This window comes from Sapajus apella, unplaced genomic scaffold (genome assembly GCF_009761245.1).
Source record: "Sapajus apella isolate SASKATOON/1434 unplaced genomic scaffold, GSC_monkey_1.0 scaffold9, whole genome shotgun sequence".
NCBI lineage: Eukaryota > Metazoa > Chordata > Mammalia > Primates > Cebidae > Sapajus > Sapajus apella.
Genome location: NW_022436949.1, coordinates 40,942,338 through 40,969,970, shown reverse-complemented (window position 1 = coordinate 40,969,970; position 27,633 = coordinate 40,942,338). Strand labels below are relative to the sequence as shown.

Sequence of the window (27,633 nt, the reverse complement as noted above, 5' to 3'; positions counted from 1 at the left end):
ATAAATGGTCTGGGCATGGTGGCTCACGTCTGTAATCCCAGCACTTTGGGAGGCCGAGGCAGGCGGATCACCTCAGGTCGGGGATTTGAGACCAGCCTGACCAACATGGAGAAAACCTGTCTCTACTAAAATACAAAATTAGCCAGGCCCGATGGCTCATGCCTGTAATCCCAGCTACTCGGGAGGCTGAGGCAGGAGAATCGCTTGAACCCGGGAGGTAGAGGTTGCAGTGAGCTGAGATCGCACCATTGCACTCCAACCTGGGTAACAAGAGTGAAACTTTAATATACCAAAAAAAAAAAAAAAGGTATAAACGGTAAATGTTACATCATGTCTGTTTTTCCACAACCAAAAACATGTGGATGGAAGCATTGAATCTTTCTGAATGCAGAGCACGGGATCAGCTGGCGCTTGGTGCTGCCCCCACACTCTGATCGGAGCCTCGTGTCCTGCTCCCTCCTCATTTTGCCTTGATGAATTTTCTATTTGGTCGAGAAGGGCCTCTGTGACTTGCTTGAGTCCTAAGTGAGTCCCCACTAGTTCTCTATCACTCAAACAACAATTCCCGGTGGGACACTGTTTTAGAGTCACCGGCAGGGAAGGAGAAAGATATTTTCATTGCTGAGTATCAGTGTGCATATCGCACAAGCTCTCCCAGATTTTCCTTTGAACACGGGAGGTATTTATAAAGTCCTCTTGCACCTTTAAGGTTTAATGACTTTGGATATACACTTGTTAGAAGCAAGCTTGTTAAAATTGTTGTTTGCTAATCAGAATCACATTCTTTGGGGAAACTTAGGGCAGGGAGCACGAATGCAATTTAGGAAATCATTCAGCAGCAACTGGAGAATGTTCTCAACGATTTAGAAAATTGGATCGAACAATATGCTATGAAAGATGGCGGTTGTGTTGAAGCTTAGAAATGTAAAGCGTTTTGTATTAAAAGTGAATGAATTACACTTCCATTTGCCATTAACAGTTTTACTTTAATCATGAATATCTATCGAGAGTTGTGAAGAGTTGTGTTTTACATGATATGTTGCAAACATGAGGTGGATTTTATCGCATACAAAAGTGAGGGGCACTTAGATGAAGGGATGCTAATCTGATTTGCTGCCTGCCATAGATGTGCTTGTATTCTAGAAAGCCTCAGATTCAGACCCCTGCCTCTTTGAGTCTCCTAATCAGTTCCCAAACTGTGGCCTACCTATTTGTCTCAGTCCATTCAGGCCGCTCATTCAAAATAGCATAAACTAGTTACTCCATATAAACAACAGAAAATGGTTTCTACACTTCTAGAGGCCAAGATCCCAGATCAAGGCGCCAGCAGTTTTGGTGTCTGGAGAGGGTTCACGCTCTGGTTCATAGATGGCTGTCTTCTCACTGTGTCCTCAGGTGGTGGAAGGGGTCTGGCAGCTTCCCTGGGCTGGCCCCTTTTACTAATACCATTCGTGTTGGCAGACTCTCATGAAATGGGCCTCACCTCCTAATACGTTCGTGCTGAGGGTTCGGTAGGAGTTCGGCGAGGGCCAGTAACATGCAGGCACAGCCCTAGTTCACCCTCCCTGTTTCAGCTCCTCCTGGGACTCCCGTACTTTTAAGCTACATTCTAAGTCCTCGAATGGCAAATGGCCCTTTGCTGTCCACCCCATTCACCTTTCCAGCCCTTGCCCAGGCAAGCCTGGTCCTCCAGCCATGCAGACTTCTGTGGGGTGCCTGGAAGGAGACATGACTTTCTCAGGTCTGCCTGTCTGTAAGGGCATTGTTCCTGCTGGGATAGTACACCTGGGCAAAAGAGAAAAATGAAAGACAGAGATCTTACCTCCTGCCTTTCTCTTCTGCTCCACGTTGGCCATGGCGCGGTCTGTCCACAACCCTCAGTGCTGCCCTTGATCCACCTATGTGTCCTTCCCCAGCCCCCGCGCTAGACTGTGAATGCACAAAGGCACCTTTGCACAGTGCACTGGTGCCCCAGGACCATTGCATCTGCTGTATCTGCCAGGAATGCCTCCCCCAGATATTCTCGTGACTCATACATCACCTCCTTGCAGAGAGGCCTTTCCTCGCCACTCCCTCTAAAGTACAGCTTTCTCCTGGCTGTCTCTTCATGGTTTACATTACTACACGATAGTTTATTTTCTATGTTTGTGTAGTGAGTGTCCCCTACATGATGCAGGGTGTTGTCCGTTTGCTGGACCAGTAGATGTATTCTTTGCACTTAGAGTAGTCCTTGGTACATCATAAGTGCTCAGCAAATGTGTCTTGACCAAATAAATGAAGGTAGTGACTGTATCTGTGCCTTCCTCCTTCCCTTTCTTTCTCCCTCCCACCCTCCTTCCCTCTCTTCCTTTCTTTCTTTCTTTCTTCCTCCCTCCCTTCCTTTCTTAACAGAGTTTTGCTCTGTTACCCACGCTGGAATGCAATGGCACAATCACGGCCCACTGCAACTTCTACCTCCTGGGCTCAAGTGATCCTTCTGAGTAGCAGGGACGACAATTGCACACCACCACACCCAGCTAAGTTTCTGTTTTTTGTAGACATGGGGTCTCTCTGTGCTGCTCAGACTGGCCTTGGACTCCTGGGCCCAAAAGGTCCTCCTGCCTTGGCCTACCAAAGTACTGGGATTAGAGGTGTGAGCCACTGCACCCAGCCGACTGTATTTTTCTCATCTGTGTCACCTCTGACATTGTATATGTCAGCCCTTTTTTTTTGAGACAGAGTCTCACTCTGTCACCCAGGCTGGAGTGCAGTGGCATGATCTCAGATCACTGCAGGCCTCCTGGGTACAAGCGATTCTTGTGCCTTAGCCACTTGAGTAGCTGGGATTACAGGCATGCGCCACCACATCCAGCTAATTTTTGTATTTGCAGTAGAGACAGTATTTCACCATGTTGACCAGGCTGGTCTTGAACTCCTGGCCCCAAGTGATCCATCTGCCTCAGCCTCCCAAAGTGCTGGAATTATAGGCGTCAGCCCCTGTGCCTGGCCTCTTAATGTAGTCTTTATATAGGATAAGAGTTAAATAGCTTGTTGCTAAATCAATCGCTTATTATTTGTTTGTTTTATGGCATGACTGGAAGACTTTTACTCTTAAAAATTTGGAAAGTATTTTTTGAGATTTGCATAAGAATAATTTAGAAAAAATTTCAAGCCATCAATTACAATATTAGTGTAATCATTTATATTATCTTATCTACAATGGAATATGTTAGGACAAAAACATTTTGAAACCTTTGAGGTGGCTGTAACTGGATGGGAATAGCACCCCATCAGATTTGATTGTTAACATCTCCGTTTACGTATGTATATAAAGGGATTAATGGCAGGCAATTTCGAAATAAAGGGAAACAGTTTCATTAAAAGCTTTAGGTACTAAACCTGAAGAGGGATATACCAGGTTGAGAAACATGGGTTTAAAATAAGCCAAACCTAAGACATGTGAAAGGGGAAAAATTAGCCAAACTAAGATACGTGAAAGGGGAAAAATTAATCCCTTTGGATGTCAAGGATGAAGTGTTAGTTTCCATATCTGCAGTCTGGAATTGTGGTTCTGCACAGGCTCTGTCTCTAAAATACCTGCTTCTGACTTCTCAATCCTGAATTTCTAGAAGTAAATGGCTGCATGTGGGTTAAAGGGAAGATTGGAGAGCCGGCCTAATACTTAACTAAGCATGAGTTATGTTCTGGGCCATTGTTACAGTTTAATGCTTTTATTTATTTATTTATTCATTTTTTTTTCTTTTTGAGACAGGGTGTCACTCTGTCAACCAGGCTAGAGTACAGTGGCCTGATCACAGCTCACTGCAGCATCAACCTCCTGGGCTCAAGTGATCCTCCCACCTTAGCCTCCCTTGTAGCTGGGACTACAGGTGTGCACCACCACACCCGGCTAATTTTTTTGTTGTTTTGTATTTTTTTTATAGCAATGGGGTTTCACTATATTGCTCAGGCTGGTCTTGATCTCCTAAACTAAAGCTATCCACCTTCCTTGGCCTCCTAAAGTTCAGGGTTTGCAGGCGTAAGCCACTGTGCCTAGCCCATGCTTTTATTTCTTAGAATGTGTTTATGAGTTCAACGAGGTTAAGTAACTCACCAACATTGTCAGGCCAGTAAGAGGTAGAGCAGGGATTTGAACTCCAGACTGTTTCTCCAGAACTCTGGCTCTGACCCACCTTAACAGGTTGTGCCATTGCCGTGTTGCAGATGAAAGCTCTATGCAAGGACTTGGGAACAAAGCAGGGATGGTAGGAGCCCTGCCTGTGGTCCTCAGGCTCCATACGGGGCGCCTCGGTTACTTGGAAACACTGCAGACCCTTGTGGGTTGGAGGCTGGACTGAGCTCCGAGGGTGCTATGTTTACAATGTGGGAGAACTTTGGGGGGTACTGTAGAAAACAACCCCAGAAAACGACGGTTGAAGATGAGGTGGGTCTTATCTTTTGAGCCACATGGTTTGGACTGTTTGGATTCTGTTCTTTCACTTTCTTATTCAGACTGTTTAGGACTAATGAGAGAAGTTGTGCGTCCTGGATGAGGCCAGGAATACTGAGGAGGGTCATGCGTCACTAGCATTCGTTTTCCTATCTAGTATTATTTGGGAAGAAGAGTCTGGAAAATGCACTCTGGCAAAGGTTACCAAGAACCTAAGCCTTTCGGTGGGGGGTGTTAATATGTATCTTATAAATTATTACCTAAGAAACTATCTAAGAAAAATGCCCCATCATTGGCTGGGCGCGGTGGCTCACGCCTGTAATCCTAGCACCTTGGAGGCCGAGGTGTGCAGATTGCCTGAGCTCAGGAGTTCACGACCAGCCTGGGCAACACGGTGAAACCCCATCTCTACTAAAATACAGAAAATTAGCCAGGCATGGTGGTATGCGCCTGTAGTCCCAGCTACTTGGGAGGCTGAGGCAGGAGAATTGCTTGAACCTGGGAGGCGGAGGTTGCAATGAGCCGAGATCGTGCCACTGCACTCCAGCCTGGGTGACAGAGCCAGACTCCATCCCCCACACCCCCAAAAAAGGAAAGAAAAATGCCACATTGTTACATGACCTCGATCTTTCTTTCTCCCCTGCAATTCTACACAGCAGTAAAATAATTAGTGTTTTTGTTAAGTCATGTTTTTGAATCTCCCTGTTGTTCAGTCATTTTTCATCATGGAGTATGTAACTATTAAACTAAGTTTTAGAAAAAAAAATTACACTCATTGCCTCTTTCCCAGACTACTTTTCAGGATTTCTTCACAGCAAGGCTCTGAGGACCTAGCAGGTTGTATTGGTTTATATTTGTGTTTAGTTTGTATTTAACCTTCAGATCTTTGACTACTGTGCTGTCTTTGTCTGACTATGGTTTCTAAATGAATGTTTTTCAATGTGGAGCACCCCTATTCATGTGTTTTTTTCACCCTGTGCCTTTTACATTTATAGGTGTATTTGTCAAACTTTGCATGAGAAGATCACAATTTTAGTGACGCATCAGTTGCAGTACCTCAAAGCTGCAAGTCAGATTCTGATATTGAAAGATGTAAGTAGTTTCTAAAGGTCTCCCGAAATTGCAAGTACTCAGGTGTGTTGAATCCCATTCTTCTTCCTCCATTTCATGTACCTTTATTCTCAGAGTGGGATTCATATTTTTGAGTATTAACTCAAAAGACTTGTAGAAATGTCACTATGACATGCCAAACCTTATTACCATAAAGTATATAAAATTGCTACCTCACGGTTACTATATTGTTAAAGATAGTGATGTTATTTTAACTTAGAACTTTTTGTTTACTTCTTCCATGACTTCATTCAAATTATATTATTTGGAAATTACAGATACTAAGACCGGTTTGCCTGATTTTCATGCATAGTTTGCCTAAAGATCCTCTTCTATGAATAGCAGAAACGGCTGAGCGCGGTGGCTCACGCCTGTAATTCCAGCACTTTGGGAGGCTGAGGCAGGCGGATCACCTGAGGTCAGGAGTTTGAGACCAGCCTGTCCAACATGGTGAAACCCCATCTCTAGTTAAAAATATAAAAAATTAGCTGGGCATGGTGGCTTATGCCTGTAGTCCCAGCTGCTGGGAAGGCTGAGGAAGAGAATCACTTGAACCTGGGAGGTGGAGGTTGTAGTGTGCCAAGATCACGCCATTGCACTCCAGCCTGGGTGACAGAGCGAGACTCTGTCTCAAAATAAATAAATAAAATAAAATAATAATAGCAGAAACACAGTTGGATAACAGAGCATCCCCTAATTACAGCACCCACGTTCCTGGAATAGCCAGTGGCTAGTGTCACTGCACAGGAATTTTTGACTGCCTGATATGTACGGGAGCCGGTATAGATGTAAGTAAGACAATGTGCTTGCCATTGTCAGGCTGCCATTCTTCCTGGAGATGGATGCAAGGAAGGAGATGGAGGGGTGAGGTTGCCTTGCTGGGACTTGAGTGATGTGAAGGTGCTGACCATGCAGTCACCTGGGGGCGGGGCATCTGAGGCCAGGGACTGGCAGTGGGATCCTAAAGCTGGAAGTTACCTGGTGTGCTTATAGGAACATCAAGGGGCAGTGTGGCTGGAGCGGAGCAAGCCAGGGAGAGCCTGGAGGAAGGCGGGCTCAGAGCAGTGGTCATCAGCCCTAGAATTAGGACAGAGGCTACTGGACATGGTTTGATCTGTGATTTTAAGACATCCTAACTGGGCACAGTGGCTCATGCCTGTAATCCTAGCACTTTGGAAGGCTGAGGCGGGTGGATGATCTGAGGTTAGGAGTTCCAGACCAGCCTGGCCAACATGGAGAAACCCCATCTCTACTAAAAATACAAAATTAGCTGGGCATGGTGGTGCATGCCTGTAATCCCAGCTACTTGGGAGGCTGAAGCAGGAGAATCACTTGAACCTGGGAAGCGGAGGTTGTAGTGAGCCGAGATCACGCTATTGAACTCCATTCTGGGCAACAAGAGTGAAACTCCGTCTCAGAAAAAAAAAAAAAAAAAAAAAAAAAAAAAAGGTCCCCTTTGTTGTTTGCCGGAGGAGCTACAGCAGAAGTAACTTGAAGTCTTAGAAGTTCACAAGACAGACATAAGGGCATAGTCTCGTGTATCAGTTTCCTAGGACTGTCAGACCAAAGTACTACACATTTGGCGGCTTAAGGCAACAGAAATTTGTTGTCTCACTGTTCTGAGGTTGCAAGGCCAAAATCAAGGTGTCCGCAGGGTCATGCTCGCTCTGAAGGCTACAGGGGAGAATCCTTCCTCGCCTCTTCCACCTTCTGGAGTTTTGCTGGCACTCACTGTTGATCCTTGGCTGGCAGGGCAGCCCTTCAGTCTCTGCCTGTGTTGTCACATGGCGTTGTGGCTTTGTCTGTCTGGCTTCCTGTAAGGACATCATTCATTGGACCCGGGGCCCACCGTACCCCAGCTTGTCTTGATTGCATCTGCAAAGATTCTGTTTCAAAAAAGGCCACATTCACAGGTAACAAGATTTAAGACTTGAACATGTCTTTTTAGGGGGTCACCATTCAACCCACAAGAGCTAGCATGGCCGGCCTCAGTACCCCGGTCCTTAACCCTTGTCTGTTCCAGGCTCTGGTCAAATCCCTCATTGTAGGCCTGAAATCCCCTTAGTGTCTTCCAATGTTTTAATGTTTCTCTTCCCACAATTTCTTCAGTAAATGATGGAAATAATAAAAATGAGTGTTAATTATATTTCATAAGATCTGTGTGCACCATTCTTCGAGGGAGATAAATTTCACATTATTGCAACAAATGGGGCATATGATGATAGCAAAGCTCTTGCAAGTCTTCCTGTGTGTGTAAGCCCCTCCTTGCTGCTTCAAGAACAGTGAGGAATCTGTCCGCTGAAGTCCTAGCAAGTGAATTCTCACCCTTAAGAGGATTATCGAAGGCAGAACTGCTGTCTCTTCAGAAGCAGTTCCGTGTGCCGGCTCTTTCCAACTCTCCCAGGGATAGGGAGCCCAGGTTCCTCAAACTTAAAAACAATTCATTTCTTACGTAGAGGGCTGAGACTAGTGTGGCAAAACCTGAATGCTGGTACATTAGAGTAAATTCTGTGAGTGGTAGAATAACCTTTCTCCAAACAACCATTGGCCAGGTGCGGTGGCTCATGCCTGTAATCCCAGCAATTTTGGAGGTGGAGGTGGCCGGGGGTGGGGAATCACGTGAGGTCAGGGGTTCGAGACCAGCCTGGCCAAGATCGTAAAAACCTGTCTGTACCAAAAATACAAAAAAATTAGCTGGGCATGGTGGTGCGTGCCTGTGATCCCAGCTACTCAGGAGCCTGAGGCAGAAGAATCATTTGAACCCGGGAGGTGAAGGTTGCAGTGAGCCAAGATCATGTCATTGCACTCCAGCCTGAGCAACAGAGTGAGACCCTGCCCCCTACACACACACATACACACACAGTTTTTCCACTGGTGGGCACTCAGGATAAATGTGCATCCATTCTTGCTGTCCACCCAGCCCCTGCCCTAACAGCAGACAGAGCATGGTTGCCCCTCAGAACCCACTCTGCATTGCTCGTCAGTACTTGGCTTCTGAGGCAAATTGCTATCTCGGTACCAGTGGGAGTTTCCTTGTGTGTCTTACAGATGCTATGTGAAAAGTGGCCATTTCATCAAGCTAGTTATGTCATTTTCACCTCCTATGCAGAAGACACAGTGTATCATGAAGCATTTTTGAATTCTCCAGTTAATCAAACTGATCCACAGGGTCCAAGGTGTCATTGGATTTTCCTCAGTGGACCCACCTGTTGGGGGTGGGAGGATTGGGGTAGCAGGGAGGGTCCTGGCCACCTTCCCCACCTGACCTGCTTTAGCCAGGAGCTGCTCTCCTTTAATTTTGTATGCTGGGAGTTTGCCTAACATTCTGTTTGCTGCTGTCTGAGGAAATCAGTTGGGTCTCATTTCCTGGGGTACACAAATAGTGAAGATATTTGTAGATGATTTCCTATGGTTTTGTAAAGAGAGAAAACTGTACAGGGAGGTGTCCCATGGAATGTCGAATTTTCAGTTAGGAACTCCCCGAATCTGTGGGGCAGTTTTATTTATTTATTTATTTTTATTTTTAAATTTATTTTTGAGATGGAGTTTTGCTCTTGTCGCCCAGGCTGCTCGCTCTGTGCTCACTGCAACCTCTGCCTACTGGGTTCAAGCGATTCTCCTGCCTCAGTCTCCTGAGTAGCTGGGATTACAGGTGCCCAGCTAACTTTTTTGTATTTTTAGTAGAGGTAGGGTTTCATCATGTTGTCCAGACTGGTCTTGAACTCCTGACCTCAGGTGATCCACCCACCTTGGCCTTCCAAACTGCTGGTGTTATAGGTGTGAGCTACCATACCTGGCCTGTGGGGCAAGTTTAGAGTAAAGACCATGAGGGTGCAGCTTATGGGGTCTGTGTCCAAGGCTGGTTCCCACACACCTTGTTCCAGCAGGGCACATGGCCCATGGCCAGTGGAGGCTTGTGGGGTGCTTCCTACTTATGCAGATATGCCTGTTCCTACCTCCCTGTCAGTGTTCGGTTTCTTTCCTGGAATATCCTTCTAAATTTACTCATTCCTTCAATTCTTATTGCATAAGGCTTATATCAGTTTTCATGTTCTGTAACAAGACTCCCAATACGGTCACCAACATCTATGTGACAATGATCACCATTTCCAACACACTATTACCCATTTTAAAAATATTCCCCAGCACCTAACATGGGGTTTGGCTGAGCACAGAGCACTCAGTTGTGTATCAAGTTGAATTGTATTAGATTGTCAACTAGGATTCCGGACCCAAGTATAATCATAACTTAAGGTCAGTTACCTTCTCTGGATTAGAATTAGATTATGTTAACATTATCACCTGCAAATGTATCTCTCTGAAATTCTTTATTTTTATTTTAGGGTAAAATGGTACAGAAGGGTACTTACACCGAGTTTCTGAAATCTGGGCTAGATTTTGGCTCCCTTTTAAAGAAGGACAATGAGGAAGGTGAACAGCTTCCAGTTCCAGAAACTCCCACACTGAGGAATCGTACCTTCTCAGAGTCTTCGGTTTGGTCTCAGCAGTCTTCTAGACCCTCCTTGAAAGATGGTGCTCTGGAGAGCCAAGATGTGAGTTCACCTCCTGGTAGGACATGGCCTGGTTTTGTTGACTCTTAATGGCCTCATGGATCTTTGGTCTACTCTGTTCAAAGCATCATCCTTTGTCCCAAAGTAGATTCTGTGGTTCCAAGGCCTTGTTCATGATATTGGCAGATTAAAACAGAACCAAGGCAAACAACCCTGGTTGGAGTTATCCTTTGCATGTAGGCTGGGGAATGTCATGGAGATGAGTACTGGGTGTGTATGCTGGTGCAAGTCCCAAGCTGTATGTGACTCACACTGATACTGCAAGTCTTTAATTTACTCTAGCGAAATCCTGCTTTGTCTGGTGGCCCCTACTTCTCTTTGCATCCAGAGGCATAATTTGAAGACCCCCTTAGACAAAGTCATGCTGTGGGCCACATGAGATTAGCCACTTTTCCTATATGTTGGAATGTTTTGATGTTGCAGGTGGATGATGGAGGTATTTTGCTCTGTTGTCAGATGGTTTATGTTAATGCAGAAGTAGCACATGCAGTGACCCAACAGCTCCTGACACACAGCAGCCCATCTTCCTTCTTTTTTAAAACAATTTTTTTTTAATTATTATACTTTTAAGTTCTGGGGTACACGTGCAGAACGTGCAGGTTTGTTATGTAGGTATACATGTGACATGGTGGTTTGTTGCAGCCATCCCTCCATCATCTACATTAGGCATTTCTCCTAATGCTGTCCCTCCCCAATCCCCAGACCCCATGCTATCCCTCCCCTATACCTCCCACCTTCCGACAGGCCCCAGTGTGTGTTGTTCCCGTCCCTATTTCCCTGTGTTCTCATTGTTCAACACCCATTTATGAGTGAGAACATGCAGTGTTTTGTTTTCTGTTCTTGTGTCAGTTTGCTGAGAGTGATGGTTTCCAGCTTCATCCATGTCCCTGCACCTTCCTTCTTTACCTTTCAAGAGTAGGAGCTGTATCTTATTCGACTTGGCATTCCCAGTGGTCAGCATAGAACTGCTCAGTACATCCTCAGAATATGTGAATCTCATGCATTTTAAGTCCTCCAGGCAGAAATGTACCAGAGCTCACTTAAAAACATATTCCTTGCCATACAGTCCCTCACTATCCAAATCCAGGAGCCTGAAGGATCCTTGCAGATATTCAGATTAGGCCCTCATATGCCAAATTCTCAGGAGTCAATTTCCATAACTCAGGAACCAAATAGATTAGGATCATATACTATCCCTTACTTTCCAAATATGGTTACTCAGACTCACTGCTTGACCCCAGTTACTGTATTGAGCTTGAGTTTTGACCCTCTGCTGTTTTGTGTTTCCATCTTGAGTCATGCAGTTGAGAGTTCCATGTCTTTTTGTATATGATTTTGGAACAAGTTTCTCCATTTACCCTTGAATTTGGCTGTGCTAGGTAAGTGCTGGACATCCTAATGTCATCCTTCCAGGTGGCCACGCCACAATATACAAATGATATTTCCTTATCTCTAGTAGAACCCTGAAAATGAGATGGCTGGGTCCAAGGATAAGTTCATGTAGCTAGGCGTGGTGGCTCACGCCTGTAATCCCAGCACTTTGGGAAGCTGAGGTGGCCAAATCACCTGAGGTCAGGAGCTCCAGACCAGCCTGGCCAACATGGTGAAACCCCATCTCTACTAGAAAAATACAAAAATTAGCCAGGGTGGTGACAGGCACCTGTAATACCAGCTACTCAGGAGGCTAAGGCAGGAGAATCACTTGAACTCAGGAGGCGGAGGTTGCAGTGAGCCAAGATTACACCGCTACACTCCAGCCTGGGCGACACGCACAAAACTTCATCTCAATCAATCAATCAATAAATACATGTACAGTTTGGCTAGATATTTCCACACTCTTCTCCACAGGAGATGGATCATTTTCGACTTCCGCCTGCTTCCCCACAGCTTTGTCAACAGAGGGCATTGTCATCTTTGGATACGGTTTTGTATACTGTTTTGTCTCTTACCACCTTTTCTCCTTTGCAGACAGAGAATGTCCCAGCTGCACTCTCAGAGGAGAACCGTTCTGAAGGAAAAGTTGGTTTTAAGGCCTATAAGAATTACTTCAGAGCTGGTGCTCACTGGATGGTCATCATTTTCCTCGTTCTCTTAAACGCTGCAGCTCAGGTAAATAATGACATTTGTTTTGTGCCCTCAAAATGATATTTACAGTACCTATATTTATGCTATTATGACTGCATCTTGCAGTTCCCTTGGGGTCTGCATTGAAATGTGCTGTCTTTGGGGAACAAAGTGAGGGCTGCCTATTGGTGTTGGATGTCTGCTACAAAGACCTTCTGGGGAAAACAGGGTATCTTTCAATGATTTTAAAATGGAATATGCATTTTTTTGAGCTCTTGATATCTGGGAGTTTGGGCTCAGCACAGGCCTGGTCTGGAAGAACTATGCAAGTTCTCCTCAGGCCTTTGTTTCTTTCCTTCTTTTTTTTTTGAAATAGAGTTTTGCTCTGTTGCCCAGGCTGGAGTGCAGTGGTGCGATCTTGGCTCACTGCAGCCTCCATCTCCCAGGTTCAAGCAATTCTCCTGACTTAGCCTTTTGGGTAGCTAGGATTACAGGCATGTGCCACCATGCCAGGTTAGGCTAATTTTTGTATTTTTAGTAGAGATGGGGTTTCGCTATGTCGGCCAGGCTGGCCTCGAACTCCTGGCCTTAAGTTGATCTGTCCACCTCAGCCTCCCTAAGTGCTGGGATTACAGACCTGAGCCACTGCACCCGGCTTTGAGCCTTTCTTTCTATTGTCCATGTTAGCAATGAAGAGTTTTAAGCTGGTAAGTCATGCCAAAGTTTGACTTTTGTCATCATTGTTTCTCTCCTCCTAGGTTGCCTATGTTCTTCAAGATTGGTGGCTTTCATACTGGTAAGTTATTTCTGGTCTGATCTATGAAATACTCAAAAATCACTAAGAAGACTCAGTTTTCCATAGAGTAGGGGGAGAGGGTGGCATTCGTTGATCCTTCTCTTCTAATCCTCAGTTTACCCAAAGAAAAATTAGAGTGCTTGCTGGTGGAGTGTAACCTGCAGACATGGGTGTAGACATGTCTCCACCCATGTCTGATCCTCAGCATCATGTTCACAGGCAGTTTCGGGAGCTGAAAGTCGTCATTTAAATTGAATTTTTATAAGGTAGATACACACAGGACTATGTGAGCTGAGAATCATTTTCCAGCATGAAGCATTTCTCCCAAATTGAGGTTCATTTTTTAAAAAATGTGTTTATCTAGATTCCATCGATACCTTAATTTTTTTTTCTCCCCGTGTTCCATAGGGCAAACAAACAAAGTATGCTAAATGACACTATAAATGGAGGAGGAAATGTAACCGAGAAGCTAGATCTTAACTGGTACTTAGGAATTTATTCAGGTAAAGTTTAATCATTTGGTCTATTATATGAGAGGCTGAGGTGCTTACAATGAGCCTGTGTGAGTAACTAGAGCTTCCAGGAGTAATTCAGTAATGTCTTAACAGATTAGGAGTCTCAGTCGCATTTACTCTGTGAATTAATTAGAATAATTATTTTAAAAATCAACTAGAAGAAAGAGGTTGAATGAAGACTCTTAATTTGCTCTGTACTGGATTTTGAAAGTTAAACCAGGATTGAGCATTCAGAAAATCAGCCACTGGAAATATGTGGCTATTGTCTATTCTAATAGGTTGCTTTAGCTAAATCTTATATCATTATACGGGTGGGCAGGGGGATTAGAAACGGATCCCCACCCTGTGGTTCGGATTGTTCCAATTCTGTCTAAATAAACCCTGGCTTTTATTGAACTTGGATGAAATCCTCTGGCAGCAAGGCCCCCAAAATAAAAGCATTATTCCCTCCCAGGTATGCAAAGCTCCCTTCAGCACTGCTCATCTCTTGGGCTTCACTAATTACTTAAGAGGGAAGCTGAGCAGGGAAAAATCCAGTGTCTGGGAATTAGGACGCCTTCTATTTCTTACCTTGAGATCACAATGTTATCACGTCCCCAACTGTGTGATTAATTTAACATTTGGCTTGCCAGACTAATATTAACGCCATACTCTGTTTTCACAAGAGTGCTTAGAATGTATGTGGCATTACATAGTGTTTCAAGGAAATCCTCATCTAAAATTTTAAATATTTCCACGGGAAATGCTCATATAAGCTTTCCTCAGAGATAGAATGAGTTGTCTTTGTAAGAACCTACTCAGTGAAATTTGGTATTGATTTCATCAATCGCTTGCTAATAAATCTAAATCCATTGGATGTTTACCTTCCAAATTGGCAGACTCTGTGAAAACTAAAGGAAGAAGGAAATCGGTTCTATTACATGCTCGTGTAGGACGGGAGGCTACAGATAATGCCTGCTGATGGAGTTAGGAATTTGAGCTGCTTTCAGAGGTTAAATAAAAGTGACATGTCAACTGAAAGGGAGATATTTGTTATAGAAGTAACCCCCCACTGTACTGAGCATTGCGAGTTAAGAGATGTTAGGAAAGCTCTTTTAATTTCTGTGTGAATAATGGATACTCACTCATGTCTCAATAAAAATGTATAATTTATTTTATTCATTTAAAAATGTCTTATGTCTATGTAAAACATGTAGTGGGGGATTAGTTGCTTATTTAGATTAATTATCTTATGTTAAAATATGATTTGTGTTTTCTTGCAATTCAATTATTCAAGAGGTTTTCCACATGCAACTTAATATGGTATTTTTAAATTCTTTAAAGCTACTTGGGCATTTTCTACAAGGAAAAGGTAAATCATTTCTCCTATTCCTTGTTAATATCACCTGTTGGTATCAAAGCATACCACCTTTTTTAGATTACGGGACATAATGTAAATAATAAGATTTGGAATATGGAGAAGATCAGCTACATTTCATGATTATCTGTCTTCTGAGTTGTTAAAAGAACTTGCAATTGAATTGGGAAAGCCTAGAATGAAATTGTATTATACATCTGATTTTTCTTTTCTGGGCAGTTTCTATTCAGTGAAAGAAAAATAAACTATTTTAATTCTTCTTTGTCAATGCATTTTGTAAATATGTTATACTTTTATGGAATCCAGATGTTTTACGAATAAAATAAGTAATATTTTTATACACTACCTGACTTGCTTTAGCACTGTTGAAGAAAATGCAGAGATATGCTGTGTTCTCTAAGTGATATTTCTTTATTTCAGGTTTAACCGTAGCTACCGTTCTTTTTGGCATAGCAAGATCTCTATTGGTATTCTACGTCCTTGTTAATTCTTCACAAACTTTGCACAACAAAATGTTTGAGTCAATTCTGAAAGCTCCGGTATTATTCTTTGATAGAAATCCAATAGGTAAGTCTGACACCAAGTTTCTCAGTAAATATGTCTTGTTAACAACACATTTAGGATCTGATTACATTTCCGCCTTTGAAAATGGAAGGCGTGCTTGGAAGAAAATCACTGTGCATGTTGATTAATTTTCTACAAGAAGCTTCACTGATATTATTCTACTACCAGAGAAAATCTGAATATGGAGGGGGCATACAATCTTTTATTCCAATTTATATGTGTGTGGAAAAATTAATGTTCACTTTGCAGAATGCTTTAGGAATCCATTTGCTGTGAGGCAAGCAAAGCATCCTGCGTTCCCTGTAAATATGTTTAAATGTAGCTGAATAGTTGCTAAAACATTGGCCGTGTTTACATAGTGTTAGGTTATGCCATTTTTTCAGAAGGATCTTTGTAAGCAGGGATGCTCTGACAGGGTGTGCTCTGAGACAGGCTGTGCATTTCTTTCTTTCGTTGGGAAACCCATTCATTTCTGGAGCCACAGGGTTTTTGTACATACCCTGACTGTGAGGTTTCCCTGTAAGGTAATACGTGGTTAATTAAAAGCCAAGATTGGTAAAATGTAAACCCCCCTTCAAGAAAAGTTTCTAACTCTGTGGTTTTAAAGTAGACTTTCGGTTCTATCATAGAGACTTGGTTGAACCTGCCATGTAGATCTTCTGTAGCTCATTTCCTGGGTATACCCAAGTATGCTCAGTAGTTTCCAAGTGGTTGATGCCTCTGCACTATGGGCTTTTGACCTGTGTTGCTCCTGAGGCCAGCCTCCCTGACCCATGTTCCTATGGAGAGTTAGTTGTGCCTATACACCCTGGTCAGTTGAGTGAACTTGTGGGGAGGCCTGAGTGACATTGTTTGTGCAATGGGAGGTGTCCTCGTAGAGGCAGGGAGGTGTCCTGGAGAGAACACAGGCATAGCTTTGGCCTGGCCATTGACTACCTGTGTGACCAAGGCCAAAGCAGATAGATGCTATTACACAGGCAAATCTCCAAGCAAATGTTGTAGTTCAAAGTGTGGACTCAAGCTAACTGCCTGGGTTCAGTCCTGGTGCTAGTTATAGTTATAGTTGGTATAGTTATAGTTATATAGTATATAGCTTGTTATAGTTACATTCACATTCATGTCCTAGTTACCGAATTTTTCTGTGTCACAGTTTTCTTATCTGTAAAATAGGGATACTATTCATATCCACCAAATTGAAATCTTATGAGAATTAAGCATGTTAATACATTCCTAGTACACGAAACAGTGTCTAGCTACATGGTCATTGCCTAATGAATATCAGTGATGATGAAGCCATGGTATCTCTGAGCGGAATCACCTTAACTGTGGGATGGAAATTACTCCTACCCTTTCTGTTTTACATGAGTTTTGTGAAGATTAAAGAAGACTGTGCTAGAAAGCATCTTGTGTAGATTTATTTAACAAATACTTTTCCGTCCAAGCACCATGCAATGTGCAAGGATTTGTAAACAGCAGAGGCCACACAAACATCAGCCTGATTTCAGCTGTTATTAGAAAATCACTGGAGGACCTCTGCACTATTACAGCTGTAACGTCGCGCCACTTTGCCAGTTAATTTGAAACTACAGTCATAACGTTTGGAGCATTAAGTGGGACTGCATTTCTGTTATCACAGGCCTCGGAATGCTCATGACTACCATTAACCAGCCTCTCCATGTTTGAGACCTGTGGACTTCTCCTCGTGCTGATTTATTTATTATTCAGGGATTTGGGACCCAGTCTAAATCTTGGAGGTCACTAATCTTCCAGTGGCACACGAGGGTTTATCTGGCTTCTTCCACCTATATCTATTAGCACGACTTTATTTCTTCAACAAAACAGAAGCCCAAATAAGTACCCCAAAGAGAGGCCTAGTTTGTCTAAAACGTTTAGAGGCCATGAATTATTTACTTTTTTTAGTGGTAGATTTTGAAAAAATTGTATTGAAAAATTAAAAGATTTTTAATGGTAGAATTAAAATTTTCATTTGGATCAAATTTTTGCACCTTTTATAATGGTGAAGGATACACAAAAGCTGTGAGTTATGCCTCAGAATTCATATTACTGATTGTACGTTAATGGTTTTACATATATATATTTAAATTATTTATTCAGAGATAGGGTTTCACTCTGTTGGCTAGACTGAAGTGCAGTGGCATGATCACGGCTCGCTGTAGCCTTGATTTCCTGGGCTCAAGAGACCTCCTACCTCAGCCTCCCAAGTAGTTGGGAACCACAGGCCTGTGCCACCATGCCCAGCTAATTTTTAAAACTTATTCTATTATATTTTGAAGAAATGGGGTCTCACTATGTTGCCCAGGCTGGTCATGAACTCCTGTGCTCAAGGGACCCTCCTGCCTCTCAGCCTCCCCAAGTGCTGGCAGATTACAGGTGTGAGTGACTGGACCCAGCAGCTTTATAATATAAATAAAGATTTCCCTCTAGGATAGTGAGGTAGGCATGCTCGATTTTTTAGCACTCTTAAATCTATATGTTAAATGTGTATACGTATCTGGCATACTGTTGTGCCCCATAAATTGCAGAGCGTTCTTTGAGTAGGGTAGAGAGACGGGAAAGCATGTCTGAATAGTTAGGTATTGAAAACAAGCTCTTAGAAGAGCCCCAGTGGAGTTTCCTATGAGCTCAGCATCCTGACATTCTCCCAGATTTTAGGGAACTTAGGAAACAGGGAGGACATCTGCCAGCATGTAGCTTCCAGTAAGCTCACCTTGGGATGGCCACTGGCACAGACCCTCTAGGTGACTCACACCAGGGGTCTGGCTGGACATCCCCTAGATCCCTGTCTCCAGTGCCCTTGTGCTGGAATATTCTCAGTGACTTTGATCTGCAGCATCTAAGTGTCTTCTCCATTATCTCATGGCTGCTCCCACCCCAGATATGCCGTCCCCCTCATCATGCTTCTGCCCAGATCCTCATCCGTGTGATCAGGCAGAATGAATGGGCAACCTTGCTGCTGACTCGGAGAACCAGACCATCTGGAAGGGTTCCCGTGGCTGCCCAAGTTCACTTATTTGGATTTAGGGAAAAGAGGAAGGTAACCCTGGAAGGTGCATGTTTCTTCTCGGCAGTGAAGGTTCTGTTTCTAAGAAGGCCACACTTCCCCAAGGTCCAAGACATTAAGTTCCTCTCCATTTCACACCCACCTATGGTTGCTTGAAATATATCTTAGTTTGTTTATATAATACAATACCGTTTATCTACTGGCCTTTCATTAACCTGATCAATCTTAAGCTAGCAGGATAAAATGGGAGCCAAACCAGTGTGCTACCTTAGAATGACAAGAGCCAGTTTTCTTCCTTTTTCTTTTCCTTTCTTCCTTTTTTTTTCTCTTTTTGACAAAGTCTGGCTCTGTTGCCCAGTCTGGAGTGCAGTGGTGTGATCTCAGCTCACTGCAATGTCCTCTTCCCTGGTACAAGCAATTCTCATGCCTCAGTCTCCCGAGTATCTGATATTACAGGTGTCCCCCACCATAACCAGCTGATATTTTGTATTTTTAGTAGAGACCAGGTTTTACCTTCTACTGGTACTGAGATAGCAACTTTCCCCGGAAGCCAAGTACTGACGAGCAATGCAGAGTAGGGTCTGAGGGGCAACCATGCTCTGTCTGCTATGGAGAGGGGGCTGGGCCCACAGCCCGAATGGACACACATTCACCCAGGGTGCCCACCAGTGGACAAATGATTGTGTGTGTGTGTGTGTGTGTGTGTGTGTGTGCGTGTGTGTGTGTGTGTGGTAGAGTCTCGCTCTGTCATCCAGGCGGGAGTGCAGTGCCGCAGTCTCAGTTCACTGCCACCTCCAGCTCCCAGGTTCAAGTGATTATCCTGTCCCAACCTCCCAAGTAGCTGAGATTATAGCATCCATCACCACACCCGGCTAATTTTTGTATTTTTAGTAGAGACAGGGTCTCACCATGCTGGCCAGGCTGGTCTCGAACTCCTGACTTGAGGTAATCCACCCATTTTAGCTTCCCAAAGTGCTGGGATTACAGGCATGAGCCACCGTGTCTGGCCAAGAGCCAGTTTTCCTTTCTTGTGTTTTTAGCCTCCTCTCACCCATTGCTAGTTTTTATTCTTCCCTCCTTTGATGTAGCTTGGTAATGGGATCATGTGAGTCTGGCAAGAAACCTCGCATTTGCAGCTGCCCCCAGATACCTCCTGCATATTTTGATTATGACCTGAGATGAATAGAGCATTTCAGATATTTTCTGACGCTGTTCACTGCATCTACCTCTTCCTAGTCAAAGTTTTTTTGTGTGTCTTAGCCCTGTTTTCATTCCGTTCCAATCATAGTAAGCGGTTAACACAAATTCTAGATCAAGAGTAAGTCTTCAGAAATTAAGAAAGGATTTTTATTTAAAATGTAAATCCTGTTTTCCCGGCATGGGCAGAATTCATTTTGCTTTTGATATCCAGCACAAGAGGGCAGCATGATCTGCAGTATTTCCGTGATATAATGTAAGAATACCTCATTGCAAAACCTGGTTTTTAATTTAAAGCTTTCTTGGAAATTCTAGTTTTATAGCTTGGGTCTTTGTATTTTGATATGTGTTAATATGAAATTTGAAAAGTGATTTTGTGGTGTATTATGTTTGAAACATGAGTGCTTGTGGAAGATATGTACCCGATGTTGCCCTGGAATACCTAGCATTTCAAACAGGGTTTTTTAGATTTCCTAATTACACCTTCTTGACGAGTAACTGGAATAGGCAGACGCTGACATCTTGACTGGTTGGATACATTTTAATTCCTGAAGCATACATTATGATTTGCTTGTATGATGTTTCTGTTTTCTTTGTAAGCATGAGTTTGCAGAGAAAGATAACTACACAGTTAGTTCCTTTAGTTTTCTTCCGTGCCAACAGAGTTAGCAGAGACTTTTTATTCTTATTAGGTCTCTACAATTTCACCCTTTGTTTTGGAGAAACGATGAGAGGTTTGCTGTCCTGTTTTCTCATGCCTAATGGTGGTGACATAACATTTAGCTAAGTATACGGACCCTAATGGGTGCCAGATAAATGTTTGTTTACTTGCTTTCAATTAGTTAATTTGGCTTTAAGAACGAAGTCACTGGTATCGGTAGATATGTTTCTTTACTCTCTCAGGGAAGTATTAAGTTAATATTGGGTTATAGCCAGTATGTTTCACTGTTTTTTTTCCAGTGTGTGCATGGAGAGTATGTATGTGTACGTATATTTGTGTTCATTTATGCCTTCTACAGTGTAACAAAAAAAAAAAAACAGATTGATATGATTCTTTTTTCTTTATAGATTAAGGTAAATAAGCACTAAAACACTAAAAAAAAGAAACATTAACTTCTTTCCATGTTTCTTTTTTCATCCAGTAGAAGGTGCTTGTGGTCACTAAGGTGCAGAACATAAATGCTAGTTCTAGATTTTAAGACAGGCCTATTCTCCTATCTTCCCTAATCAAAAATCTAGGGTTCCCCCAGTGATTCACATTCCCAGCTTTTAGCGGGGTGTGGTGATGCGTGCTTGTAATCCTAGAAGCTTGAGAGGCTGAGTCAGGAGGATCACTTGAGCCTGGGAGGTCAAGACTGCAGTAAGCTGTGATTGCAACACTGCACTCCAACCTGTCTCAAAAAAAAAAAAAGTTTCCACCTTGATTGAATGGGAAATTAGGCAGTTAGGCTCTGTAGATGATTTTATAAATACAAACTATCCTGGTTTAGGACATGCATCTGACAGGGATTCGGGAGAAGAAGGGGTGATAGTGGTTTTTGAACTATTGTTTCTGAAACCAGGAAAGGAACTCTGGAAGCCAGTGCAAGTTGCTAAATAATTTGTGAAGAACTGAAAAGTGAACTGAAAGCAACCTCCATGGTGAGCTTTCTACATGATCAGAAAGACTGTCTGGCAATACTCTATAAAATCAAATGTCCATATCCAGCTGCCTTGCCAGAAAAAAAGAGTCATCAGTAGAAAAGAAACGTAATTGTAGGGATACCTATTTATCTGTTTATGAAGTTCAAATGACCACTGGAGTTGGCGCTAAATGTGCATTTTTAACAAGTATAATATTTCAGGACTGTCAAAATTACCTCTACAATAATAGGCCTGTTAAATTATAGCTCTATAAGCTAGGGGGTAAGATGTCTCTGCCCAGCACACATTAATCTATGCCTGTTCACACAAGTGATTCTGCTGAGCAGGTAGCATGTTTAAACAAGAAATACTGGTCCTAAAACCTCTGATTTATGGTAGGTGTTGTTTTGACATAGCACCATTCAGACAATTTACAAGGCAAGTCTTCGTGCTAAAATATTTCCTCAGTGTCATCATTCGTCACTGGTATAAATATTCAGTAGTGATGCTTGAAAATTGGTAATATGCCCATTGATGCCAAATCACTTGCTATGTTTCCTTTCAAGTGAGATCTGTTGTGGATATGGTTAAAAGAAACTATGATTTTTCTTCCTTGAGAACAGATGAGCTGTAAGAAATTGAGAATAACAACCATCCTGACAGCTTTCATGTACTCATCTTGCCTCTATTGCTTTTAATTCTGGCTTAAGTCCTGCGGGCTTTCCCTCCCACCCCCTTGCTTGATGCGTATTGTAAAGAACATATTTATATGTACATTAGTTAGTTTAAGAGGCTTTTTGTGTTCAAAGGAAGAAGTTAGTCATCACCAGAAAAGCTTTGTTGCAAAACAAAAACACACATTTCCCCTTTCATTTTTTCTTGTTAATAATAACAAATGCAAGTGACTATAAAGGGAATAACACAAAAGATTGCATCAATCATAATGATTCTCAATAGCCACACAAATATTATTTTTTCAGGTTCGAATGAAACAGCTAATAGTTTGAAGTGGGTGTGGTAATTAAATCCTGTCGGCTTGTCACCAATTAAAAATATTTTTTTTTTTTCACTTAACAATGGTTATATGTACTTAAACTCTTATCAGGGGTGATATGAAGTCATATTTTATGGGAGTTGCTCCTTTACTGCTAATAGTATCATAAAAGCCTTTGTTAGGAGTTTAAATAGTTACATAGTTACATATATTTGATTGCTATTGTTATTTTGTCAGTAATCTGTATATAAGCGATTACTGTAGCACTTGTCTACAGCTGGTAAATATTGCGCCATTTTGGCGTACATTTTTAATCTAGAATGTTCTGATTCGTGTTTTTTCTCCATAATAAATCATACATGGAAATACTGACAACTTAGTAACAGAGAAAGCACTGTGTTTGTGGTTATCCAATAAAATGTGTAAAAGATTAAAAATTAGGGAACATCTGCTTTGTTCAAAGTGATAATCATGTAATATTTCAGGAAATTATAAGATGACATTTTACTTAATTGTGTTAAATTGTTTTCCTATAGTGTATATCATGTGATACCTGCAGGTATTTGTATATGCATGTATCTCTCTCTCTCTCTCTCTTTCTCTTGATATGTGTAAGTTCTCCACTTTAGTCTAATGTCTGTGGCTATGGTTTTAATGCCCCCATTAACTAGTTTGATACATGTTGTCTTTACCTTTACCTTCAGCTGACTTAGAACTCAGGACTTCGTAGCATATCCCAATATTTGCTGTTAATGTGCGCTTAATAATTTGGCATTAGCCTTTGGGATGTGTGATTGTCAAGTGTTGTCATTTAAAACTGTCCCCCCACGGTTAGATCAACATCATAGCTCTCTGTGACTTTATTGTCAGAAAAGAATCAAAGTACCTTCGTGACTTAGTTCTTAACTGTTATATAACCATTTCAAGAGAAAATAGAACACTGTTTCTGGAATAAGCTAATGGAATATAGACTATACCATTAGCCACTAGCAGTGGCCGATTTCAACATGAATAAATATTGATAAGTGGCAGGTGCAGTGGCTCACACCTGTAATCCCAGCACTTTGGGAGGCCGAGGTGGGCGGATCACGAAGTGAAGAGATCAAGACCATACAGGCCAACATGGTGAAACCCCGTCTCTACTAAAAATACAAAAAAATTAGCTGGGTGTGGTGATGCACGCCTGTAGTCCCAACTACTCGGGAGGCTGAGGCAGGAGAATTGTTTGAACCCGCGAGGCGGATGTTGCAGTGAGCTGAGGTCACGCTACTGCACTCCAGCCTGGTGCCTGGTGACGGAGTGAGACTCTGTCTCAAAAAAAAAAAAAAAAAAAAAAAAAAAAAAAAAAAAAAAAAAAAAAAGAAAAGAAAAGAAAAGAAAAGAAGATGCTAGTCACATTCTAATTGAGGTAATTATGTATTTACCGCCCGTGTCTTGTGTTAGCCTTGCCTTCCCGTCTTCCTGGAGCTTATCTGTTGTTTCCTTGCTAAATCCCCTCAACCCAGGATTGGACACACTGTATCTGGTTAGTAAATGTCTGTTGGCTGGACAGAACAAGCGATGGTTCCAAGAGTGCATTTGCATCTCACTAAGCAACACCCATAAAGAACAATGGGACGTTACAGTGTGGAAATAAAATGAGAGTGTTTTCTTGACTTATAGCTGGTACTTATATTAAGTTTAACTCTGGCCGCTAATTTTCTTTTTCAAAAGTACAGTTTGTAGTAGATTACCTATGGTGGACTTTGTTTCTCATATGTGACGGCCTGACGAGAAAACCATACATTGTTTTTTTGGAAGCTGTGACTCATGGAACTAGACCAAGTTCCCTTGTGGTTTACCAGTCAAAGAAATGAAACTGTTCAGACACCTAATACATTTCCTTGGGGTTTAGTTGTGTATTGAAGGTGACTTTTAACACTCTGGGGGTTAAATGTCTGGTACCGTATAGTTTTGTCTCATAAACTACATACCTTCAAGAAGTAAGGAGATGAATTAATCCATTTTAAAAGCATCAGTAGACATTTAAAATCTGTTATTGCTCAGGGAGTTGAGGTGTTAAGATGCCCCAATTCTGCTAGGAGCACAGTTTGTGGGAACTTCTCTTAGCTGCAGGTTTCTAACCGGTAAAAAGAGGCTTTTTCACTCGTCAAGCATTTATTGGTCTTCTACTCATTGTCAGCTGTAGTCCCAAGCATTGGAACAAAAAGTCCCAGTTTTCAAAGGACTTGCAAACTTAAATAGTTGCAGACAATGGATTATTTCTTCTCCTCCTCCTTCTTCTTCCTTCTTCCTTCTTTCTTCTTTTCTTTCTTCCTTCTTCCTCTTCCCCCTCCCTCCCTCCCTCCCTTCCTTCCTTTCTTCCTTCCTTCCTTCTTTCCTTCCTTCCTTCCTTCCTTCCTTCCTTCTTTCCTTCCTGTCCGCCTCCTTCTTCTTCTCTTCCTTTTTTTTTTTTTTTCTTGTAACACAGTCTTGCTCTGTTGCTGGAGTGCAGTGGTGATCTCAGCTTACTGCAACCTTTGCCCTCTGGCCTCAAGTAATTTTCCTGCCTCAGCCTCCTGAGTAGCTGGGACTACAGGCATGTGCCACCACACTTGGCTAATTTTGTATTTTCAGTAGAGACAGGGTTTCACCATGTTGGCCAGGCTGGTTTTGAACTCTTGACTTCAAGTGATCTGCCTTCAGCCTCCCAAAGTGCTGGGATTACAGGTGTGAGTCACCACACCAGACGGACAATGGATTATTTCTAAAAACAATCCTGTGTCAGAATCTATAATCTCCTATCAAAAGGAGATACTGACCTTAATACTGCTCCCAAATGGAAGCCTAGATACTCTTCTAGATGATATACAACTAGAACATAGCTCCATGGTATATGGCTTCATAATTGATTGGTCTTGATTTTATAAAATTTCTGAAAGCTGTTCTTTTGGCACTTCAAAACCAATTGTGTTCGAATGAAATCATACCAGTGGGAGTAGGAGAGGTGTTTAGGGAACAAAATGAATGATTCTTTATTTCAGATCATAATCTCTAAGCTTACAGCAGACTCATGACAGTTTGTAGCGAGACTCTTGACTGGGTCCAGATGCTTTTCTGAATCACTGGGGAATGCCTAAGTGCTACAGCTCAGCTCAGGAAAGTGTGTCAGACAAAGGGCAGGGACTTTCAGTGTTGCCCTTTACAAGTGCCTGCACACGCTTTGGGCTTTTAGAAGAATGGCTAGGAGAAAGAACATAAGTAATGATATTTTCCCTGTAAGTAGTGTTATCATGAAATCAACTATGATCCACTGAATGTTCTCCTTCTTGGTCACCAGGATTAATGTTTGAGAAATTTCTTCCTTATTTAAATGGAAGCTCTTTTATATCTCAAATAAAGATTCGACAAGCTTCAAAGTACATTTTGAGGCCACGGCAGTGGGGAAGGGGAGGGAGGGGGAGGAAGAAATGAGTACATTTTTGAGAGGAAGTTTATTAAAAACAAGTTCTCTGTTCTGGAAACATTTTCCTTTTATTTCTTGTTTGCATTTGCATTTTAATAGATTATATCACATGGGCAAATATTCCAACTTCTTGAACACCTGGAAAGCCTGTCTTGGACTTGTTCTGGTGTTTAGAAATCTTTAGGCAGACAGTGCTCCAAATAAACATCCCGTGAATAAAATTTGCTCGCCAGGATGGTGACTCATGTCATATAATCCCAGCTACTTGGGAGGCTCAGGCAGGAGGATTGCTTGAGGCCAGGAGTTTGAGAGCAGCTTGGACAACAGCAAGACCCAGCTCTAAAAAAGAAACTAACTGTGCACAGTGAGTGGCATGTGCCTATAGTACCAGCTCCTCATGAGACTGGGGTGGGGAGGATTGCTCGAGCCCAAATGTTTGAAGCTGCAGTGAGCTATGATTGCTGTATTGTCCCCCGAGTCTGGGAGTCAGAATGAGACCCTGTCTCTAAAACTGCAGCAACATTTAATAAAACAGTATATCTCCCCTGGTTGATCTTCAGCCTGATAGTCACTAATCAGACTTCTATCTGAACTTCAAGTGGAAGTTTACAGAAGTGTTCTTTTGCTCCAGTGACTGGTCTCATTCCTCATTCTGTTTGATTGAAACACATAATAGAGTTCAGAGATTATGAGTGTTGTAGGAAAAATAGTGTACCCAGTTCTTTTTGTGTTCCACACAGTGATATTAGAACAGGGAACATAGTCTAAGTAGAGTTACCCTTAAATCTATTTTCTCCACATATAATTCCATATACCTTGATCAGCAGTGGTGCTTTGAGGCATGGTTAGAACCATGGATTAATTTTTTCATTACCTTTAAATATTTAAAGTAGAGTAGGAAGGAAATGGTTGCTTTTTTTAAAAGTAGTCATTATTTTTAATTTTTTTTCCCCCTGTTGATGTCAGAACAGCCTGGGCATATAAAATTTATTTCCTTTGGGGGAACTATAAATTTATTCTTCTTCCCTTTTTGGAGAATAAAATGGTAGTAACATCTTACAATTATATCCCATGTGAATATAAATCTTCTCTATATACTCTCTATTACTTAGCATGAAAATGAAAAGGGAGTCAAGTATGGGTTAGTAAGTTCTATCAGTGAGCAGTATTGTAGACAGAAGTATTTCTCAGTGGTGCCAAGTTGGAAAAGTTAGTCTTGACCTAGTCCTGTAAATGAAGGGAAAATTAACACATGTGTTTCAGGATGATGAGTAATCGGTGTTACTAGAAAAGTGTTCTTCCTTCACTTTAAATAAATAGTTGTTGACATAAATAGGCAGAGTAATAAAAGGGAACACCTGTGTAATGCAGCCATCAGCAATTTTATCGTACAATCAGATAAGCTGCTATTTGTTAAGGAATTGTCAAGTCTTTAGACCAGGTGAATAGATTTAGCTCATACATTAGAGAATTTTAAAAACTGAACAGAAGCAGCTTTAATTTCCCTTGATGCCAGATGTTCTAACCACTCTCATCTCCTTTCACAGCAGAAGCTGTAGGAGTTTAAAGCTTAATTGACCTAGCCTTCAGGTGTGTCTTCTTCTATTAGTTATTACTCTATCAAAGTAGCTAAATGTTCTAGATGAGATTAGGGTTTGAAATTTTATGTGGCAAAATATGTATCCAATTTATAAATTTTATATGGCGAAATAAGTACCTCATCATTTTTCAATAAACATTGGGTGTTGTTTTCTCATACAGCTGATTTTTTCTCCCCCTTTAACTCTCTACACACCTTTGATTTGATGTCAAATGAGAGAGAACTTTGGTTGTCATTTAGGAGCCTTTTGATCAAAACAGTTATCTTGAGAAGCATTGACGTGGGTGTGTGTGTGTGTGTGTGTGTGTGTGTGTGTGTGTGGGAGGGAGGGGGGGGGGGGGGGGGG

The 27,633-nt window shown here is 42.1% G+C and overlaps 1 protein-coding gene across 6 annotated transcripts in view; it reads left to right on the top strand.

Moving 5' to 3' along the window:
* ABCC4 (ATP binding cassette subfamily C member 4) overlaps positions 1-27,633 on the top strand; it is a 280,796-nt gene that overhangs the window by 129,791 nt on the left and 123,372 nt on the right. For all 6 annotated transcript variants that reach the window (XM_032277487.1, XM_032277483.1, XM_032277486.1 and 3 more), the window contains 6 exons: positions 5,425-5,521; positions 9,883-10,092; positions 12,079-12,219; positions 12,933-12,970; positions 13,379-13,473; positions 15,263-15,409. In XM_032277487.1, coding sequence (XP_032133378.1) covers positions 5,425-5,521; positions 9,883-10,092; positions 12,079-12,219; positions 12,933-12,970; positions 13,379-13,473; positions 15,263-15,409 — 728 coding nt within the window. The remainder of the gene's footprint in view (positions 1-5,424; positions 5,522-9,882; positions 10,093-12,078; positions 12,220-12,932; positions 12,971-13,378; positions 13,474-15,262; positions 15,410-27,633) is intronic.